This window comes from Dendrobates tinctorius, unplaced genomic scaffold (genome assembly GCF_039654945.1).
Source record: "Dendrobates tinctorius isolate UK_male_01 unplaced genomic scaffold, ASM3965494v1 ptg000043l, whole genome shotgun sequence".
Lineage (NCBI taxonomy): Eukaryota > Metazoa > Chordata > Amphibia > Anura > Dendrobatidae > Dendrobates > Dendrobates tinctorius.
This window is the reverse complement of record NW_027361711.1, coordinates 11,997,977-12,017,423: the sequence shown is the minus strand read 5'-3', so window position 1 is coordinate 12,017,423 and position 19,447 is coordinate 11,997,977. Positions and strand designations below refer to the sequence as shown.

Below are 19,447 nucleotides of genomic sequence, written 5' to 3'. Positions count from 1 at the left end.
AGGCTCATGATAATCCAATAAATCTTTGATTTAGGGGCAACCTTACAAGCAGTAATGCCTTTGTGTATTAAGCTCTTTTGATCCCAAGTATTGATGTTATACATGTTTCATTGGCGGTAACCATGCTTAACAAAAGAAGCCAATGATTTAAATTGCCAGCCCCTTTTTAAAACACCGAGTCTGCTCTTATAAATCAGTCAGCAAGACGATGTACTGAAGCAGAAAATTTTGTAAAAAAATGAAATTTGTGTCAGTATCAAAACTTTTGTTCATGACTATATATACCAGAATCTTGTAGCTCTTGAGATATATAGCAGTGCAGCCTGTTGCTCACAGTTAGGCCTCACTCACATCTGCGATTGTCATCCCGAAAACTAGGACGAATGTCCTGCGAGTACAATGTGATTTTTCTCACATAGCATCCATATGACATGCGTATGCAATGCATTTTGTTACTTCAACTATTATTCTACAATAATTTACAGGACCATTTACAGTGTTCTGTATCCTTAAAAATCTGACGGTATACAGAGGGTCCGTGTGCTGTCCGTTTTTTTTCTAACCCATTTACTTGCATTAGCGAGTCTCATCCGGTATACGCAGCCACTCGCAGCATTTTCTTTCTCATCCAGATTCCACCTAAGTAAAAACTTGCAGACTCACTGAATGCCATTGGTGCGAGTGCAATGCACTCACCGATAATATGCGCAAATGGGAGCGAGGCCTTAATGTTTGTGCCTTCCACACTTGAGGGCCTGGGTTCGAGTCTCACCAAAGACCAGTACCAAAAAAAGTCAAAGAATTAAAAATATTTTTGAACAAATGTGATGAGAACAGTCATAGGTACAGTAGGGGGTGCACTGTTTATTTGTAACTAAAAAAAAATGTAAGTTTACCTATTTATTCAGTTTCCCTTGTCCTCTTTTTCCTTCTCGGGAGCTAAGACAGAACCTTTGCACTTAAGATGCATGCAGTTGACAAGCAAATTTGCAAGTGGCATTGAAATCCCTTTTTCATTCAGTATCCTGGTCTTTCTATAGATATATCTTAATGCTCTATGAGCAAATTATTATTATCATTCAGTATGGCATGGCTCAGATTTTCAGCTGTAATTGTAAAATGACATTAGTCTTCTATATTCACAGTTTCCACTGGAATGCTTGTATTGCATTAGTCTAGCCAGCGCAGTCAATCTATCATGCATATTTCATGCATGTTAAAGACCCAGATAAATCTTTCCTGGAAGTGAATAATGATTGGGGCACAACATGCGCGATTACTGCTATTATCGATTGGTTACAGTCTCCAAAGAAGATTCATTTTCTTTTTTTTGTAAATGAAATTTGCTAATCGCAGTGGAACTTAGTTCAATGAATATATTTCCAAGATTTGCATAAAGTCTTTGTTAAGTATTTTAAGCTCTGTATTTTTTTTTTGTGTTACAGTGTGTGGCTGCGATCTGGCCCAGTCTGGTTTCTTCTTTAAAAATGGGGAGTATATCTGCACACGCGATTACCAGCAACTCTATGGGACCCGATGTGACAGCTGCAGAGATTTCATTACAGGAGAGGTCATTTCAGCGCTTGGACGAACATACCATCCAAAATGTTTTGTGTGCAATATGTGCAGGTAAATAGAATACATTAGAACATACTCTACACACTTAAAGTGCATTGTCCTCATAGGGAACACCGTGGATAATGGCAGTGCTGTTGCAGTTGAAATACCACTTACTACAATAGCACAAAAACACGAACAAAGGTATTTATTACACAGAAAAAAAACCTAGTATAAATCATAGTCTGAATATGAGGTTACTGACTTTATTGGAAATTAAATGAGGGAATATTTACAAAGTATTATTATTACATGCAGTCGTAGGCCTCATGCACATGGGCATATTACAGGTAATAGGGCTGTCATAGACCTCTAATGTATTTGTTGTCGGCAGCACATTCCGTGTTTACAAGGGGCGTTGGCCAATTTTCTTTGCCAGCATAAACAAAACGAATCACTCTTCAGGTGATCAGTAGCTTAATAATCGAGAACAAGTGTTCTTATGAAGATCCGGCAAGTGTCCAGGATTGCAGAGCGGCGTTGGAAGAAAACAAATTCACAAGACGGCTTCACTGCATTCAAGCATGCAACATTCACTTTCAAATCTGCCCTCACCTCTGCTAAACAGGCCTACTTCACAACCCTTGTATCTTCCCTATCTTACAACCCCAAACAGTTATTCAAAACTTTCAACTCCCTCCTCCGCCCACCACTGCCCCCTCCAACCTCCTTCATCTCTGCTGAGGACTTTGCCACACACTTCAAACATAAGATCGACCAAACATGGCAAGTCTTAATTGTTCAACCACCACAACCCCTTTGTATACCACACCAATGCCCAAACCCCATAACCTCCCTCTTCACCATCACTGAAGGGGAGCTTAATTGCCTCCTCTCCAAATCGCACCTCACAACCTGTGCACTCGACCCCATCTCCTCCCCAACCTCAACACCACACTTATCCCATCCCTTCAACCTATCACTAATTTCCGGTACCTTCCCTTCTGCTTTCAAGCATGCCACAATCACGCCTATCCTTAAAAAGCCAACCCTCGACCCAACCACTATGTCCAGCTATGGCCCAATATCACTGTTCCTATTCGCTTCCAAACTCCTGGAGCTGCACGTCCACGCTGAACTTTTCTCCCACCTCTCATCTAACTTGCTCTTTGACAATCTACAATCTGGTTTCCGCCCCATTACACCACTGAGACAGCCCTGACCAAAATTACTAACGACCTACTCACAGCCAAAGTAAATGGACAGTACTCTATACTCCTGCTTCTAGACCTGTCCTCTGCTTTCGACACAGTTGACCACTGCCTCCTACTACAGATCCTCTCCTCCTTTGGCATCAAAGACCTCGCCCTATCCTGGATCTCCTCATACCTTTCCAACCGCACATTCAGCGTCTCTCACACTACCTCCTCATCCCACCCTCTCTCTGTTGGAGTCCCCCAAGGCTCTGTTCTAATACCACCAACTCTTCTCAATCTATACACTTGGCCTGGGGCAACTCATAAAGTCCCACAGATTCCAGTACCACCATTATGCTGATGACACTCAGATCTACCTCTCTGGCCCAGACGTCAACTCTCTGCTGTCCAGAATCCCAGAGTGTCTATCAGCCATATCCTTCTTCTTCTCCTCTCGCTTCCTCAAGCTTAATGTTGACAAATCTGAACTCATCATCTTTCCTCCATCTCACAGATCTTCCTTACCTGACCTATCTATCACAATTGACATCACGCTTTCCCCTGTACCGGAAGTCCGCTGCCTCGGAGTAACCTTTAACTCTGCCCTGTCCTTGAAACCACACATCCAAGCTCTTTCTACCTCCTGTCGCCTCCAGCTCAAAAATATTTCCAGAATCCGTCCTTTCCTCAACCCTCAGTCTACTAAAATGCGTGTGCATGCCCTCATCATCTCCCGCCTTGACTACTGCAACATCCTTTTCTGTGGCCTCCCTGCTAACACTCTCGCACCTCTCCAGTCCATCCTTAACTCTGCTGCCCAACTAATTCATCTCTATCCTCGCTACTGCTCCGCTTCTCCCCTCTGCAAATTTCTTCACTCGCTCCCATTCCCTCAGCGTATCCAGTTCAAATTACTAATACTGACCTACAAGGCCATCTATAACACTGGTCAACAGCATTTTTGGTGCCAAAGATATTTCATCGAATTTAGGGTATTTTTGGGGTGCTGATTCTGAATATGTCATCAGTTTTGCCAGATTGGCTCAAGTTTTTGAGATTTTTGGTATCTTATTTATAGCACTTGTTGGTAAATGCGACGCATCATCTCATTAATTTCTTTGGATTAGTACTTGAACTGAGCAGTTCTCAATATAGTTTTGTGTTAATTAGTGTTCTAAAAGTTTGTTCATAGCTTGATTTTTGCACTAACTTTATGTTGTTGTCTGTTTTCCAGTGAAAAGCATGAACTCATCATGAAGAAGTTGTCTTAACGATCCAGACTCATTCTGTTACATTTGTGGTGAATATACACTGCCAAAACATAGAAGAAACATAACAGACTTCGTAAAAAAAGTGTATTTTGCCTATTTTGGGGTTATGCTTGGGGACCAAGACAAGTTTTGGGCACCACACATAGTGTGCAAAGCATGTATCGAATTATTACGAAAATGGAGCAAAGGACAAAGAAAAAGCTTCAAATTTGGTGTTCCAATGGTGTGGAGAGAGCCAAAAAATCATCATGATGACTGTTATTTATGGTAAACACAGGTACAGGCACATCTTCACAATGAGGGACAGGCCTTCTTGCAGATTCCATGTTACTCCCATTTTCGTTTCTTATGCTTATTGAATCCTTGCACTTGCACTGCACAGAAATAACAGTCATCATGATGATTTTTTGGCTCTCTCCACACCATTGGAACACCAAATTTGAAGCTTTTTCTTTGTCCTTTGCTCCATTTTCGTAATAATTCGATACATGCTTTGCACACTATGTGTGGTGCCCAAAACTTGTCTTGGTCCCCAAGCATAACCCCAAAATAGGCAAAATACACTTTTTTTACGAAGTGTGTTATGTTTCTTCTATGTTTTGGCAGTGTATATTCACCACAAATGTAACAGAATGAGTCTGGATCGTTAAGACAACTTCTTCATGATGAGTTCATGCTTTTCACTGGAAAACAGACAACAACATAAAGTTAGTGCAAAAATCAAGCTATGAACAAACTTTTAGAACACTAATTAACACAAAACTATATTGAGAACTGCTCAGTTCAAGTACTAATCCAAAGAAATTAATGAGATGATGCGTCGCATTTACCAACAAGTGCTATAAATAAGATACCAAAAATCTCAAAAACTTGAGCCAATCTGGCAAAACTGATGACATATTCAGAATCAGCACCCCAAAAATACCCCAAATTCATTAAAATATTTTGGACACCAGAAAAAAAAATTTTTTTCGTTGACCTGTGTAATCTGTCTCCCCCCATATGTCTCTGAACTAATCTCCTGATACCTTCCCTCACGTATTCTCCGGTCCTCCCAAGACCTCCTTCTCTCCTCCACACTTATTCGCTCCTCATCCAACCGCCTCCAAGACTTCTCCCAAATATCCCCCATCCTCAGGGAATTCTTTGCCCCGACATGTCCGACTATCAACCACATTCGGATCCTCAAACGGAACCTGAAAACCCACCTCTTCAGGAAAGCTTACAGCCTCCAATGACCCCGCTACCTCCTCACCACTACCGGAGATATCGCCTCACCAACACTGGAGTTGCTGCAACCCACCAACCTACTGTCTCCTTCCCCACCATCCTGTAGCATGTAAGCCCGAAAGGGCAGGATCCTCTCCCCTTTGTATCAGTCTGTCATTGTTAGTTTGTTTACTGTAAGTGATATCTGTAATTTGTATGTAACCCCTTCTCATGTACAGCACCATGGAATCAATGGTGCTATATAAATAAATAATAATAATAATAATTTGCAGCTTGCGTAAATGTGCCATTGTACAGAAACACAAGTTCTCAGCCATTAAATGTAAATAAAGATGTGTCTTACAAACCCTCCTTCACAGATTCGCAGCTCATCCGGATGTGCCACTAGGCTGATACACAAGTCCTACGGTACAGAATGTAAATAATGACGTGTCAAAATTCACGACTGTACAACTACTACTATGTGGGCATGTTAATGTGAATAGGATCTATTATCAGGACTGCAGATCTGTCTTCTGCATACTATACATTTTCATTTTTTTTGGCTTGTGTCTGAGGTTTGATGTGCGGCATCTAACACCCTATGCAAATGTTCTTCCTATGCGTAGGTTGCTGAATTTTTCCATATATCTTGCTGTTAAATAACTTGTAAAATAAGTGACATAGCCCAAAATCTGTCAGATGATATAACAGGCCATGGCACAAGATTCCGATGTCTGTCACTTGCAGGATGCAGAGCTTTCTTGAGCTCTTTTGGCACTTACTGCGTGTATAACTGGCAGCTGCCTCCAAATTCGTGCCACCTAGTAGATAGAAATTTGAAGATGAGCTCAGAAGCTATAGATTTCTTGCACCCTATCAATATACATATAAGTATAGTAGTAAGCAGATGCACATACTATCGCCCTACTCACTGCTGTCCAAAGGCCATTAATGTCTTGGTTGGAGAAGTGGCACGGTGAGAAGAGCAGACAGATACAAGCAGCCTAGTCATCATTGCCACCCCGGTGCATACAGGCATGTAATACATTGTAATTTGTATCTCAGCAGTTCACAAAGTGGTTTTCACATGACTTGGGAGCAGCGAGTTCTGAAAGACAGAATTGGGTGAGGCTGGGAATGCAGCTGCGCTCTGTCTATTTTAGGCGTCTCTGTGGAACAGCTGTGCATACATTCAGCCCTCATAAAAGAAATCAAACCCTGATAACATCCATGGAACACGTTCAGCTGTCAAGACCCCCTGGGTTGTCCTAGATACTCCAGAGAACCTGTACTAAAACATCAAAGCTTTCCGTAACCCCCTACAAGCCTCTTGCAAAACCTGGATATTTAACTGTAAGGAGATGAAGGAAAAAAGGAGTTCTTGTCAGAATATTTTTGAGGGTAGAAAATTACAGAAGCAAAGTTGTAAGTTCACAGAAAGGTTGGGCATGGCTCCTGATATCTTACTCGTAGTGAGACCTAAGAAGCAGTTATTCAAATACTTCTACTATCCTCGTATAACAAGCGGACAGATCTTCTGTAATCTGCTGAGGCGGTCAGAATCTGAACAGTATCCAGCAGTATGTTGTGTTAAAAGGGACTCTGTCAGCACAAAAAGACTGTTCAAACAAAGCACATGCACTCTTTGTACCCTTGGAGTGGGGCCAGGCTCTTCCACCAGGGTTGTCAACCGTCCAGAAATGAAACGATTTATTATGGGTTTTTTTTGAATGTCAGCGTAAAAAATATTGTCTGTGATTTTTGGGTATGGGTTCCAGAAAAAAAAAGTCAAGTGGGCGACTCTGATTCCCAGCAACTTGTGTGCCGTGTATCATAGAATCATAGAATGGTAGAGTTGGAAGGGACCTCCTGGTCCAACCCCCTGCTCAAAGCAGGATTCGCTAAATCATCCCAGTCAGATGTCTGTCCAGCCTCTGTTTGAAGACTTCCATTGAAGGAGAACTCACCACTTCTCGTGGCAGCTTGTTCCACTCATTGATCACTCTAACTGTCAAAAAGTTTTTTCTAATATCTAATCTGTGTCTCCTCCCATTCAGTTTCATCCCATTGCTTCTAGTCTTTCCTTGTGCAAATGAGAATAAAGTTGATCCTTCTACAATGTGACATCCCTTTAGATATTTGTAGACAGCTATTAAGTCTCCTCTCTGTCTTCTCTTTTGCAAACTAAACAATCCCAAATCCTGCAACCTTTCCTCATAAGACAGGGTTTGCAGACCGGTCACCATTCTGGTTGCTCTTTTCTGAACTTGCTCCAGCTTTTTGATGTCTTTTTTAAAATGTGGTGCCCAAAACTGAACACAATATTCCAGATGAGGTCTGACCAAAGAGGAGTAGAGGGAAATAATGACTTCACGTGATCTAGACTGTATGCTTCTGTTAATACATCCTAGAATTGCATTTGCCTTTTTTGCTGCTGCATCACACTGTTGACTCATATTCAGTCTGTGATCTATTAGTATATCATTGCCCTCATCTTCCTTGATTGACAGCTCTGACATTAGAGGAACCAGAGAAGAGGAGGATAGATGGAAACCAAGTAGGTAGGAAGATGCAGTAAACCCTTTTATGCTGACAGACTCCCTTTCATATACTTTTCACCATTCTTTGACCAAGCTTGCACACACATGGAACAGCCATTGCCTTATGTACATACCAACCTTGAATTGCTTTTACGTAAAGTTAATTAAATAAAATGATGAAGTTAATGATCCATTTATTTCCTGTCTTTTGGGAATATTACACAATAATATCTGTCTCTACAGCTAGGATTGGAATGTGTAAGTGCTCTATAGGCGATGCCATTGAGGCGGTGTTGGGTTCCCCTTCACAGTGATGGATGGGAGTGGTGATTTGCAGAGAAATACGTAATTTTTTGTATTACTTGTTGATTGTATTGTGTAGTTTGCTCCATACTCATATAGCATACTTTGGCAGGACAAATTTAGAGATTATCACAAATAGGCTGGGATCACACATGGGAGAAACACGGCCAAGTCTCACATGTTAATCCCCGGCACTGCCGCCGGCACTCGGATCAGAGCGTGTGGCCGCACAGCAATACATGGAGCCGCACGCTCCTGTCCGAGTGCCGGGTATTAACATGTGAGACTTGGCCGTGTTTCTCCCATGTGTGATCCCTGCCATAGGGCTATAATGTAAATTACCCAATAACATTACACAAACACACATAGAGACAATTTTATAGAAAGCCAATAACCCTATCTGTATGTTTTTCGAGTGAGTTCAGAATCTGAAACACCCAGAGAAAACCATGAATACACAAGATAACATATCAACGTCACACAACTGAAGTCCTTGGTCCTATTAAAACCTAGTGTTGAAAGGCTACAGTGCTACCACTTAAATTGTGTCCCTGGAGTTCTCAGGACCCCCGAGGTCCCACAATTCGACACTATTGACTGTGGAGTTTTTGTATATCCTAGGAAATACCGGTACTTTTTTTTTAGGCAATAATACATGCAGCAAGTTAATTTCTTAATCTCAAAATAACTTGCTGCGTTTATTATTTCCTAGAAAAAAAATATTTTCATATTTACAGACCATTGACTAATAGATCCACTAATTTACAAGAATTTTAAGGAGAAGAATACTGACAGCTGGCTAAAAACATTAGGCAGTCTTTGCCTAAAATAAGGACCTCATTTCTACTTTTTGACCAATTTGATTTTCAGAATTTAATGGCTACGTGAGTTTAATAAAATAGTTTTGCACACAATTATTACTTATTGGTTATATATAAAACATTTTTGTCTTACAGGAAACCTTTTCCAATTGGAGATAAGGTGACCTTCAGGGGTAAAGACTGTGTTTGCCAGAATTGTTCCCAGTCTTTAGTAAGTGACAAGCCCATCAAGATTCATGGACCAAGCCGTGAGTATTTCACTGTAATGGGGGATATTTGTAATGGTGTAATGTGTTTCTATAGGCATTTATATTGTTGGCAGTCAATAATCTCTTTCTACTGTTCTGTAGTCTGGTGAGCAGTCACTGGTTGTAATGGGTGTGATGCAATGCTTCATGTACGCATCAGTTCACCTAGCATAGAATCTTATAATGTGTACTTACAGTAGCAGGATCACAAGCAATAATGGTGTTGTCCACTACATACTGTTTATTGGGTACTGTCACATATCTCCCATTGAAGTGAGTAGGTACCCGAGAATGGCCACTAAATAGTGAATGAATCTGTGCTTTTCCATTCCTTTAACTGTTTATATCCAGCCGCAACTGAAGCTGATTGGTAGGGATGCTGGGAGGCAGACCCACACTAATCTGATATTCATAACCCATTAGCATCTTAATAGAGGACAACCTCTTTAAACTTAATCAGGAGGACCTACTATATTAAAGGGGGCTGCACAAACTGAACAACAGCCCAGTCACTCAGGGAGACTGGGTCCCGCCTTGGTGATGCCGGATCATCTTCCAGTTCCATCAGAGGCTGCTACAGCCAGGGGTCACGTGATGGGGATGAGCGGACAGCGATACTGCCACTCACAGGCACATTTGGAAATGTAAGGTATTTGAAGAAAGCTTTATTTCCAAGGTTTATATCGGTCTGCCCACTGCACATTGTAGTGGACAACATCTTTAATGGTCACAGGATTTTGGCACAACCACTTGTCCATTAACAATGTACTGGCAATTTCCAAAGAATAAATACAGCAAAAAGCCACTATAAATTTATGAAACAGCTGCGTCACAGCTGCAGCTTGGCCAATAAGGAGGAGGTTGAATGCTAGGCACAAAGTTACCCAATCAATGAGATCTTATTTAGGACTCATTCAGACATCAGTTTTTCTCGTATGAGTGTGATCTGTGTTTTTCATGGATAGCACTTGTACCCATGATATTCTATGGCGCTGTTCACATGTCCAATTAATTTTCTCTAACCAAGTGGTTTGATTAAAAACGCAGAGACATGTCCAATTTTGTTCCAAGGGTTGGATCAAAATTGACAATGCAATTCTGTGGGTGTTAGGTTTCTGCAACTGCACAGCAGGAATCCAGAGCCTTGCATTCAGCAGTCTCCCATTCCCCATCGACCGCAGAGGAGCTTGCTCAGCAGTTCTGTTGTTCCCCATGCTCTGCTCAGACCAGCTCTGTGGGTCTGGCTGTTGCTGCCACCTCTGGGTCAGCAATAGCAACGCAGGCTGCTCAGCAGCAAGCCACTCCAGAGGCGAAGTCCTTCCGTTGCTCCACTGAGCATGCTCACGAGACGATCTCCCATTGGAGATCGGGAGTCACATGCACAGGTCCTTCTCCAGATCTTATTGGTCCTTCTTAGGGATCTGGAAGCTTCCAGAAGGTCTCGGCTATAAAAGGTTCGCATGGCCGCTCGGCCATGCGCTAGTATAGATTCTAGTTGCTAGAATCTAGTGTGAATGATGATGGATGCATGGACTTGCAAATGACTCATTAATATCCCCCTCCCTCTGATATTACGTGTGTGGATAGGGAACTAGTGATAGAGTCAGCGCCAGTCAGTGGCAAGCTACAGGCCACAGTGCATATCATCCACGGTACAAGCGTCCGACAGTGTGCCTGCTACTGGGCATTATCGTACAGCAGCAGTGTCTGTCGCCGCGCTGCAGTTAGCAGTACTTATTGGCGTCCGCGGTTGCAACGCCACACACGGTAGGTTTAGAGGGACGCTGACCCCGTGTCTTGGGCCAGAGTCCTGTGACCATATACCGTGTGTGCATTCCGCTGAGACCTGTGAGTTCAACAGGCTCAGCATTTGTGTTTAAAGCCTTGGCGTCTCTGTGAATTAACAGAGTCCGCCCAGCGCACACCGGGTGACGTTCAACCCGCGCGCGCAATACCGCCATATTGTGTGTCTGCCATTACATAGCAGCAGTGTAACACCTCTGCACGGTGGACCCCGGGCGGTGAACACACTTACTATTATTTATTATTTAGTGCGTTCCGCCATCCCTAACAGTGGGTTAATGAAAAACGGGACTGCACTTGGTTGACACATGATTGTGGTCCAATTTTCACGGGCTGTCAGAAAGGTCAAGGTGGAGAAACGTTTTTTTCTACACGTACAAGAAAAACTGATGATTCCCGGACCACACTCTGACCAAATTCTGATCAAAGTCTGACTAAAATAACTGGTCAGTTTTTCTCCTACTTTGGAAAATACTGACCCCTGAATGAGCCCTTATGTTTTCACTAAACTAGACCTCTCTGTCCAGCATAGGGCTGAAGTGGACTAACTAGTAATCAGGACCATGGACAGCAGCTTCTTCACACCTAGACAGGTTTTACAAGCCAGTAATACGATTTGACAATTATTTACATATATTACACCACTATAGATAGATAGATATGAGATAGATACATATGAGATAGATAGATAGATAGATACCGTAGATAGATAGATAGATAGTTAATAGTTGTATGCCTTTTAGAGTTCACCTCTAATTAAAAAAAATAATAAAACACTATGTGGACTTTTTTTCTGCCCAGTTTTATATCTAAAAATGAAGTGGAAAAGGGTAAAACTTTGAGCCTATACTTGTCTCGGACAGAAAAAACCTAACGTGTAACCTGATCTGTGATGTTTGCATGCCTGCCAGATATATGGAATTTTACATTGCCTTGTATTCGCAAAAAGAAAACCTTCGGGGCATTCAGCCTTGAGAATATATTTGTTTCTGAGACGAAGGGAGTGGAGAAACAACACTTCATACCCTTGTCGGGAAGAGTTGTGTTTCTGCAGGAGCAGCAGATCCAAGAAATGTGGTATGAATCAACATTTAGTGCTCTGGTGAAGAATCAGTATCAGTACCTTCTGGAAACCTGCCGAGTATTTTCCATCTGGAAAACACATATTGGCCAAAATATATGAGAGCTAGAATTCATGGTATCAATGCAGAGCAGTAAGAGCATTAATATGAATCATTTGTTATCACACAGCAGTGTCACTGTGCTGGGAGCAAGCAATGAATGGCTAATACATCATTGTCAATGGTCTGCCAGTGCCCAAAAATACTGCATTAGGGGAGCACATTTCTAAGGCGTGCAGTCATGGCTTTTCTAATGTTAATAATTAAAGCTTGCATGATAGTGTGATGCAAGGTATGGTCATTAATCAAACCTGTTCTCCATTGTGATCCTAAGAATAGGACGCTCTTGAGGGTTATTTGTGCATCACGATTTTGTTTTGCCATTGAAATTGCAGATTGTGCCGGCTGTAAGGAAGAAATCAAACATGGCCAGTCACTCTTGGCACTAGAGAAACAGTGGCACGTCAGCTGCTTCAAGTGTCAGACATGCGGCATCATCCTGACTGGGGAGTATATCAGCAAGTGAGTACAACATGATCAGACCGTGTGAAATGATAGATGCCCGTGAGCTTAGGTTTCCCACACAGCAGAGCATGTGAACGTTTCTTTAAAATGCATGTAATATGTAAAAAAAAAAAAAAGATAATACATAGGTTCAAGCCCAGAGTCCGAGGCTGCATTACTGGGAAAGCGTGATAACATGGCCAGGTGCAGTTTTTCGCTAAATCCATGTATGCAATCCAATATCAAATATATTATTGTCCCACTAATACCAGCCAATTATGTGCCATTATTTAAGTCAGGTAGAATGTATTTTTTTTATATATATTTTCACAGTAGTTTTCAATGTCAAAACTTTATCTGAATAGGAAATATCATCAGAATCTTTCATTAGATCATCCTTAAGGTACTGTCACACTTAGCGATGCACCAGTGATCCCGACCAGCGATATGACCCGGTCAGGATCGCTGGTGCATCGCTAAGTGGTCGCTAGTGAGCTGCCAAACAGGCAGATCTCACCAGCGACATCGCAGCGGTCAGCGGTCGTTACTTACCTGTCAGACGAGGCGATGAGGACGTCCTCTCTCCCGCGTCCACGCATCGCTCGTCGCCACAGCAGGAAGCTGACGACGAGAAACGGCTCAGGACGTTCTGGCGCGATCAGCGATAACCAGTGGGGGAGCCGGTCGGAGGTAAGTATCACACATAGCGATATTGCTAGAAATATCGCTGCTACATCACAAAACCAGTGACGTTATAGCGATATTGCTAGCGATATCGCTTAGTGTGACGGGCCCTTAAGACTTCAGCCTGTTAGCATCAAAGAATAATATTTTAACCCATAGAAGCAGGATATTCTGGATATTTATCATTTTTTTTCTAGTATATTTCCTTTAATGCTTCCCGAATTGCTTCCAAAGACATCATTATCTTCATTTGCATAGTAGTGTACAATAAAACATTAAACACGGATATACAGCTCATTGATACTTTACCAAAAGTAAATTACGTAAAGGTATGAATCCAGATCAAATGTCAGATATCCATGTAGAAAGATAAGTTTCCTTCTCTCCTGAGATATCAATTTCTCAAATAAATGGTACAACACTTTGGAAGAGTCAAAAAAGATTGATTTTTGTCTGGCTCAAACACTTAAAGGGAATCTTCTTCTACACCTACCAAGAAAAACTGACGTCACTCAGACCACATTGCGGATGACACACGGATCAACCCTTCTACACAGTCTATATGGGCATGTAGGTCCTAGAAAGCTAAATAAAATTATAACTGTGTTCTGATAACTTATTCCAGAGAAATCCACATTTGTCTAACTATGTAAATGAGCTGCTAAGATCTATGGGCCAGTTAGAGCTGCATGACTTTGCTCCCAGTGCTTATTTTAAATGGGATGTTACCATTGTGAGATGTAGATCAAAACAGCAGACTGTCGGTCATTATATGTCTCACACTAGTAACCCCTCCCTTTCATTTAAAATAAGCTTTGGCATCAGATTCTCAGGGAGATCTATATCCGGCCCCATAGATCTTAACTTACATATATGTAAAACATGGATTTCTTCTGAATAAGATATCGGATCACAGATATCATATTATTCAGCTTCCTATGACCTACATGCTCATATAGACAGCTTAGGAGGGTTTATCAGACTGACAGATTCCCTTTAAAGGGGTTCTCCTCTACTGGTCAACTTAATCGGTTCAGGATGTAAAATAAACCAGTGGATATTCACCTACTGCAGTAGTGCTGTTTAGCCGCTGTTCCTGGTGGGTGACATGACATTGTTTTGTCCCATGCCTGCTTCACAAACGAATGGGTGTACTTTGGCTGCAGCTCATCAGTGTTTGATCAGGGCGGACGTCCACGCTGATGGAATAGTAAAGGTGAAGTCAATCAGGGCAGACGTCCACGCTGATGGAATAGTAAAGGTGAAGTCAATCAGGGCGGACGTCCACGCTGATGGAATAGTAAAGGTGAAGTCAATCAGGGCGGACGTCCACGCTGATGGAATAGTAAAGGTGAAGTCAGTCAGGGCGGACGTCCACGCTGATGGAATAGTAAAGGTGAAGTCAATCAGGACAGACGTCCATGCTGACCGAATAGTAAAGGTGAAGTCAAACAGCTGCTGCTCATTGGTTACAGCTGGAATCATTCAAGAACAGCAGCACTGACACTGTGGAAAGAAAGCCGCTGCAAAAGGGAAGTATCCATTGGTTTTATTTTAATTATGGCCCTGTATTGATTAAGCTGAGGTTGTCCAGTAGTGGCTAAACCCTTTAATTTAGGTTGAGTTTAGACTAGATGGGGCCCTATGTAGAAGATGCTATACACGCATACATATATGTATAGAATCCATCATCTCTATATTGAACCTTCTGTATTGGGCCCCATCCAATCTAGATTAGGTATCTTATGCAGACAAATGTGATACTTTTTATACTGTTCCAAAGCATAGATATATATCCTATAAAAATATCATTTACATACAGCTACAAGAAGAAGAACAATCTTTTTTCGGAGCTCCACAAATATTGCTGTCCCTGGCTGGGGCTGCGCTTAAACAGCATGTGGTACTTGTAGGTGTCTTCCACCCAGATCCAGTCGTGTGATCTGACCAAATCTCGGTTGGAAATTTGCCCTACATTTCGCTATTATAACTGAAGTCTGTAGCTGTCAGACGGATTCTTCTCGTTTCAGAAATCTAGAGCAAAGACAGTATAATTCACAAGAGTAAGGCTGCACAGAATTGTGGCACATACAGTATGGGCACAGTCTTTTATTTTTTGGCCAGAGGTACCCTAAATTAAAGATGGTGGTAAATTACAGATCATGTGACCTGGGGTGCATTCATTTGTTTAGCTACTTGAACCATTAAGTCCATATATTGTGCCTATATGGAACAGGTTTAACCTTTGGGCTGTGCTCCTGTAGACCCCTTCTAGTTGTTTCCTACACAATGGCACTCTAGGCCATGTGGTGTGGTGCTGGGAGCTGCACTCAACTCTATAAATGTAAAGGGAATCTGTCACCAGGGTTTTGCTATATTATAATCTGAGAGCACCATGATGTAGGGGAAGAGATCCTGATTCCAGTAATGTATCACATACTAGGTTTTGCTGTTTCACTGTAATCAGTGTTTAATATGCAGGAGATTATCACTAAAGGACAAGCTGCCTCATGCCTCCTAGTCTAACCCCACTCCCACCACTGATTAGCAGCTCTCTGTCATGATCTACTGAATATATAGGAACCTGCTAATCAGTGATGTTATACACAGCTCAACATCTGAGCTCTCCTAAATCTGCAGTAGAGACAACTGTGATTCTGCTATCTAATTCCTGCACTCAGTAAACTAAATGATACATCACTGGAATCAGGTGCTCTGCCCCTACATCATGCTGCTGTCAAAATACATAGCAAAAACTTGCTCACAGATTCTCTTTAAATGTGGCAGCACTTCATGGTGGCTTCCAGTTGATAAGTCATCACTAAATGAGATAGGAATAGCCCTCTAAAGCAACAGAACCCTTTTACATTGATATTGGATCTGTATAACTCATCTTAGACCGCTTGGCTGACTTGCTTTGAAGTATAATGACATCTTTAGGAACCTTTTTTTTTACTTGAATGCATATATATGTATTTACATTGCATAAGGCTTTACTAAACATTGGGAGAGTTTGGCTTCTGTAGCCGTTAGGTAACGATGTCCATAGCAGCCCACAAAATTAACAGTTTAATATATAACTGAGCTTCTTTTGATGGGGGTGGGCTGTACTTCATATTTCTCTAAGCCTGAACCTAGGCTGATTCATTACTAAAATCAAAGCTAAACTTTTAATTGGATATAAATCACCTTAGCAGATATTTCACGGCACTAGAACTGTTAGAGACTCTTCTATCAGAATAAGCTCACTGACTGATTTCCCCGTTGACTCATTCTACAGTTCAAAATTTGTAATAAGATCTTACTGCAAAAATGACTTTTAGCCAAAAAAGTACACATTTTGTGCAAACTGAATCCTGCAAAGGTGTTCATATCCTTTAAGAAATACCTTTGTATGGATTGAAAAATACATATTGAGTGACAGGGTGAGAGATATCACTGCTATAAAGATAAGCGCAGTGTCAGCTCTACTAGACAGCAGAACACTGCTAGAAAAGTGGACAGAAAGCTTCTAGTATCTGGGCTTCAGCGGTGTCCAACACTCAACAGAACTGCCATCAACTGTCAGCAAATTAGTGAGAAGTGTCATGGATGTCCCAGATCAGTACAGTGGCATGTAAACGTAGGGCCACCCTTTATTACCAATAAGCCAGTTGAAAATGAAATGACCCCTAAAAGGGCTAAAGTTAATAATGACGCATTTCCTTTGTATTTTAGGCAACAAAAAATATAGATTGTCATTTTTTACATTTTAAAAATTACAAAAAGGAAAACGGACCAGTGCAAAACGTTCGGCATAAATGCTCACAATGAGGCTGAGTTCACACGTGGCGTTTTTTTCGCGTTTCCGCGGCGGTTTTAACCGCGTGATTTTGCCGTGAAAAATAAGCATCCCATGCATTCCTATGGGATTCCGCAATGCTGTGCTAATGCTGCGGTTTTTACCGAGGTGGAATCGCTTTGCGGTAAAAACCGCAGCATGCTCATTAGTTTGCGGAATCGCAGCGATCCCGCACCCATAGGAATGCATTGTTCCTCTTATTTCCCGCATGTGGCTGTGCACACCATGCGGAAAGTAAGCAGAACAATTGGTACCCACGGTCCGGAGGAGAGGAGACAGTCCTCCAGGCTTTGGGAACCATATCCCTGTAAAAAATAGAATTTAAAAATAAAAAATATTGTATTCTCACCCTCCGACGTCCCGCGCAGCCTTCCCGCCTCTCTCCACGCTCCCGGTCCCAGTAAGCCTTTGCGAAAATGCCCGCGATGGCGTCCGGTCTCGCGGGATCGCGAAGTCTCGCGGTCATTCGCGCGACGTCATCGCGAATTACCGCGAGACGTCGCGATCCCGCGAGAACTGACGTCATCGCAGGCATTTTCGCAAAGGATTACTGGGAACGGATGCGTGGGACGTCGGAGGGTAAGAATAACACCATTTATTATTTTTTTTTACATTCTATCTTTTACTATTGATGCTGCATAGGCGGCCTCAGTAGTAAAAAGTTGGTCACACTTGTCAAACACTATGTTTGACGAGTGTGACCAACCTGTCAATCAGTTCTCCAAGCGATGCTACAGATCGCTTGGAAAACTCTAGCATTTTGCAAGCTAATTACGCTAATTCCGGAATTCCAGTCCGCGGGAAAATCGCATTTTAAATTCCCGCGGACTGGAATTCCGGAATTCTCGCGGTAATTTCCGCGAGAGTTCCGGTACGTGTGCACTTAGCCAATTTTGTCCAGGAGTGCGCAAACTTTTACATGTCACAGTGCTGTGACTCTATATGAGCCCAGATAAATAAACTCCTCTTAGTACGGTATATTCCGAGCTTGGCTCATCTGTTTTTCCCACAATTAATGTGCCGATATGGTATCCCTTTAAACAGGGTGACTAGCCAATACAGAAAGAAGAAGAGGTTCTCCTGTCTGGCCTTGTGCTAACAATAACCATACAGCATTGCTACGCTCCTATTGTGCAGCCTTCCTTCTGTATTTTGGGTGTATTTAAGAGCAAACAGGCACACAGAATTGTCCCCCTTAGCAATTATCAAATGCCAAGCTCCCCCTAGGCTTCTGTGTCCCCCGCTCGCGGTGTGTAACCACCAGTCTCTAATTAGACCTTATGAAACCTTTTCTATCACATCTCGCTTTCTTCTTGCCTTGCAGAGACGGCGTGCCTTACTGTGAATCCGATTACCATGCTCAGTTTGGGATTAAATGTGAAACTTGCAACAAATACATCAGCGGCAGAGTCCTGGAGGTATGGGAGTTATGACGGGCCCAAGCCGGGCCACTTAGTGCATGTGAACAAACTGCAGAACCTGATCCTGACATGTAATGTGCACTTGTCCAGTGTGCTGGATGTAATGTCATCCTTGGACTTTGTACTATTCAGTGCTTCACAGCCGTATAATTCACAATGTCTTACAGCAATCCTTGCTGTCACCGGACAGTGACGGCCTCCAAGTTTTGCGTTCTTGCTTTGCTTGCCACTTCGAGTATGTTCCTGCAGGACGGATATGTAGAGGACTTTTTATACGGAAAATCCGCTATATATTACAGTGCCAGCATTGTGTATGATGTCTTACTAACAATATCTTAAATTATGCTTCAGATTTCTACTGCAGTTTTCATATTTTGCAATGCATAGGGTGAAATCCAGGACATTTAAAGAGAAGTCGTGAGCCCAATTTAGCAATGTAAAGTAAAGACAAGGGCATAATGTCGATGTGAAACTGATTACATTGAGGTAATCATAAATGTGAATAACCTGTGCAACCTGTGCGGTTTATTCTCAACGCGTTTCAAAGTTCTCAAACTTCTTCAGGAGAACCACAAAGATCTTTAATATTCCTGAAGATGTCTGAGAACTTCAAAAGGCTTTGAGAATAAACCTTCTATACCTCATATTGGAATTATTTGTGGACACATTACCAGCAGTACAGGTTATCCACATCTCCAAGTAGCTCAATACCATGCTGGATCTACCAACCCATGCAGCTGCATCAGCTGGAAAGATTCTATATTGAAACCTTACTAGTGTTTTGTCTCATACAACCACATCAGGTGGGCATTAAAACCTTATTTATACATTGTTACATGCATAAAACCCTATTGCGCTTACATTGTTCCCTTAGCTTTTTTCAGTACTGATTAACGTGATACCTTTAGTGAAGGAATCTGTTCTG

General features: G+C 42.1%; 1 protein-coding gene across 4 annotated transcripts in view; it reads left to right on the top strand.

Annotated features, from left to right (window-relative positions):
- The window catches only part of ABLIM3 (actin binding LIM protein family member 3), a 231,599-nt gene that overhangs the window by 171,341 nt on the left and 40,811 nt on the right, over nucleotides 1-19,447 (top strand). For all 4 annotated transcript variants that reach the window (XM_073575207.1, XM_073575206.1, XM_073575204.1 and 1 more), the window contains exons 3-6: nucleotides 1,446-1,629; nucleotides 9,036-9,148; nucleotides 12,468-12,594; nucleotides 18,426-18,519. In XM_073575207.1, the coding sequence (XP_073431308.1) occupies nucleotides 1,446-1,629; nucleotides 9,036-9,148; nucleotides 12,468-12,594; nucleotides 18,426-18,519 (518 nt within the window). The remainder of the gene's footprint in view (nucleotides 1-1,445; nucleotides 1,630-9,035; nucleotides 9,149-12,467; nucleotides 12,595-18,425; nucleotides 18,520-19,447) is intronic.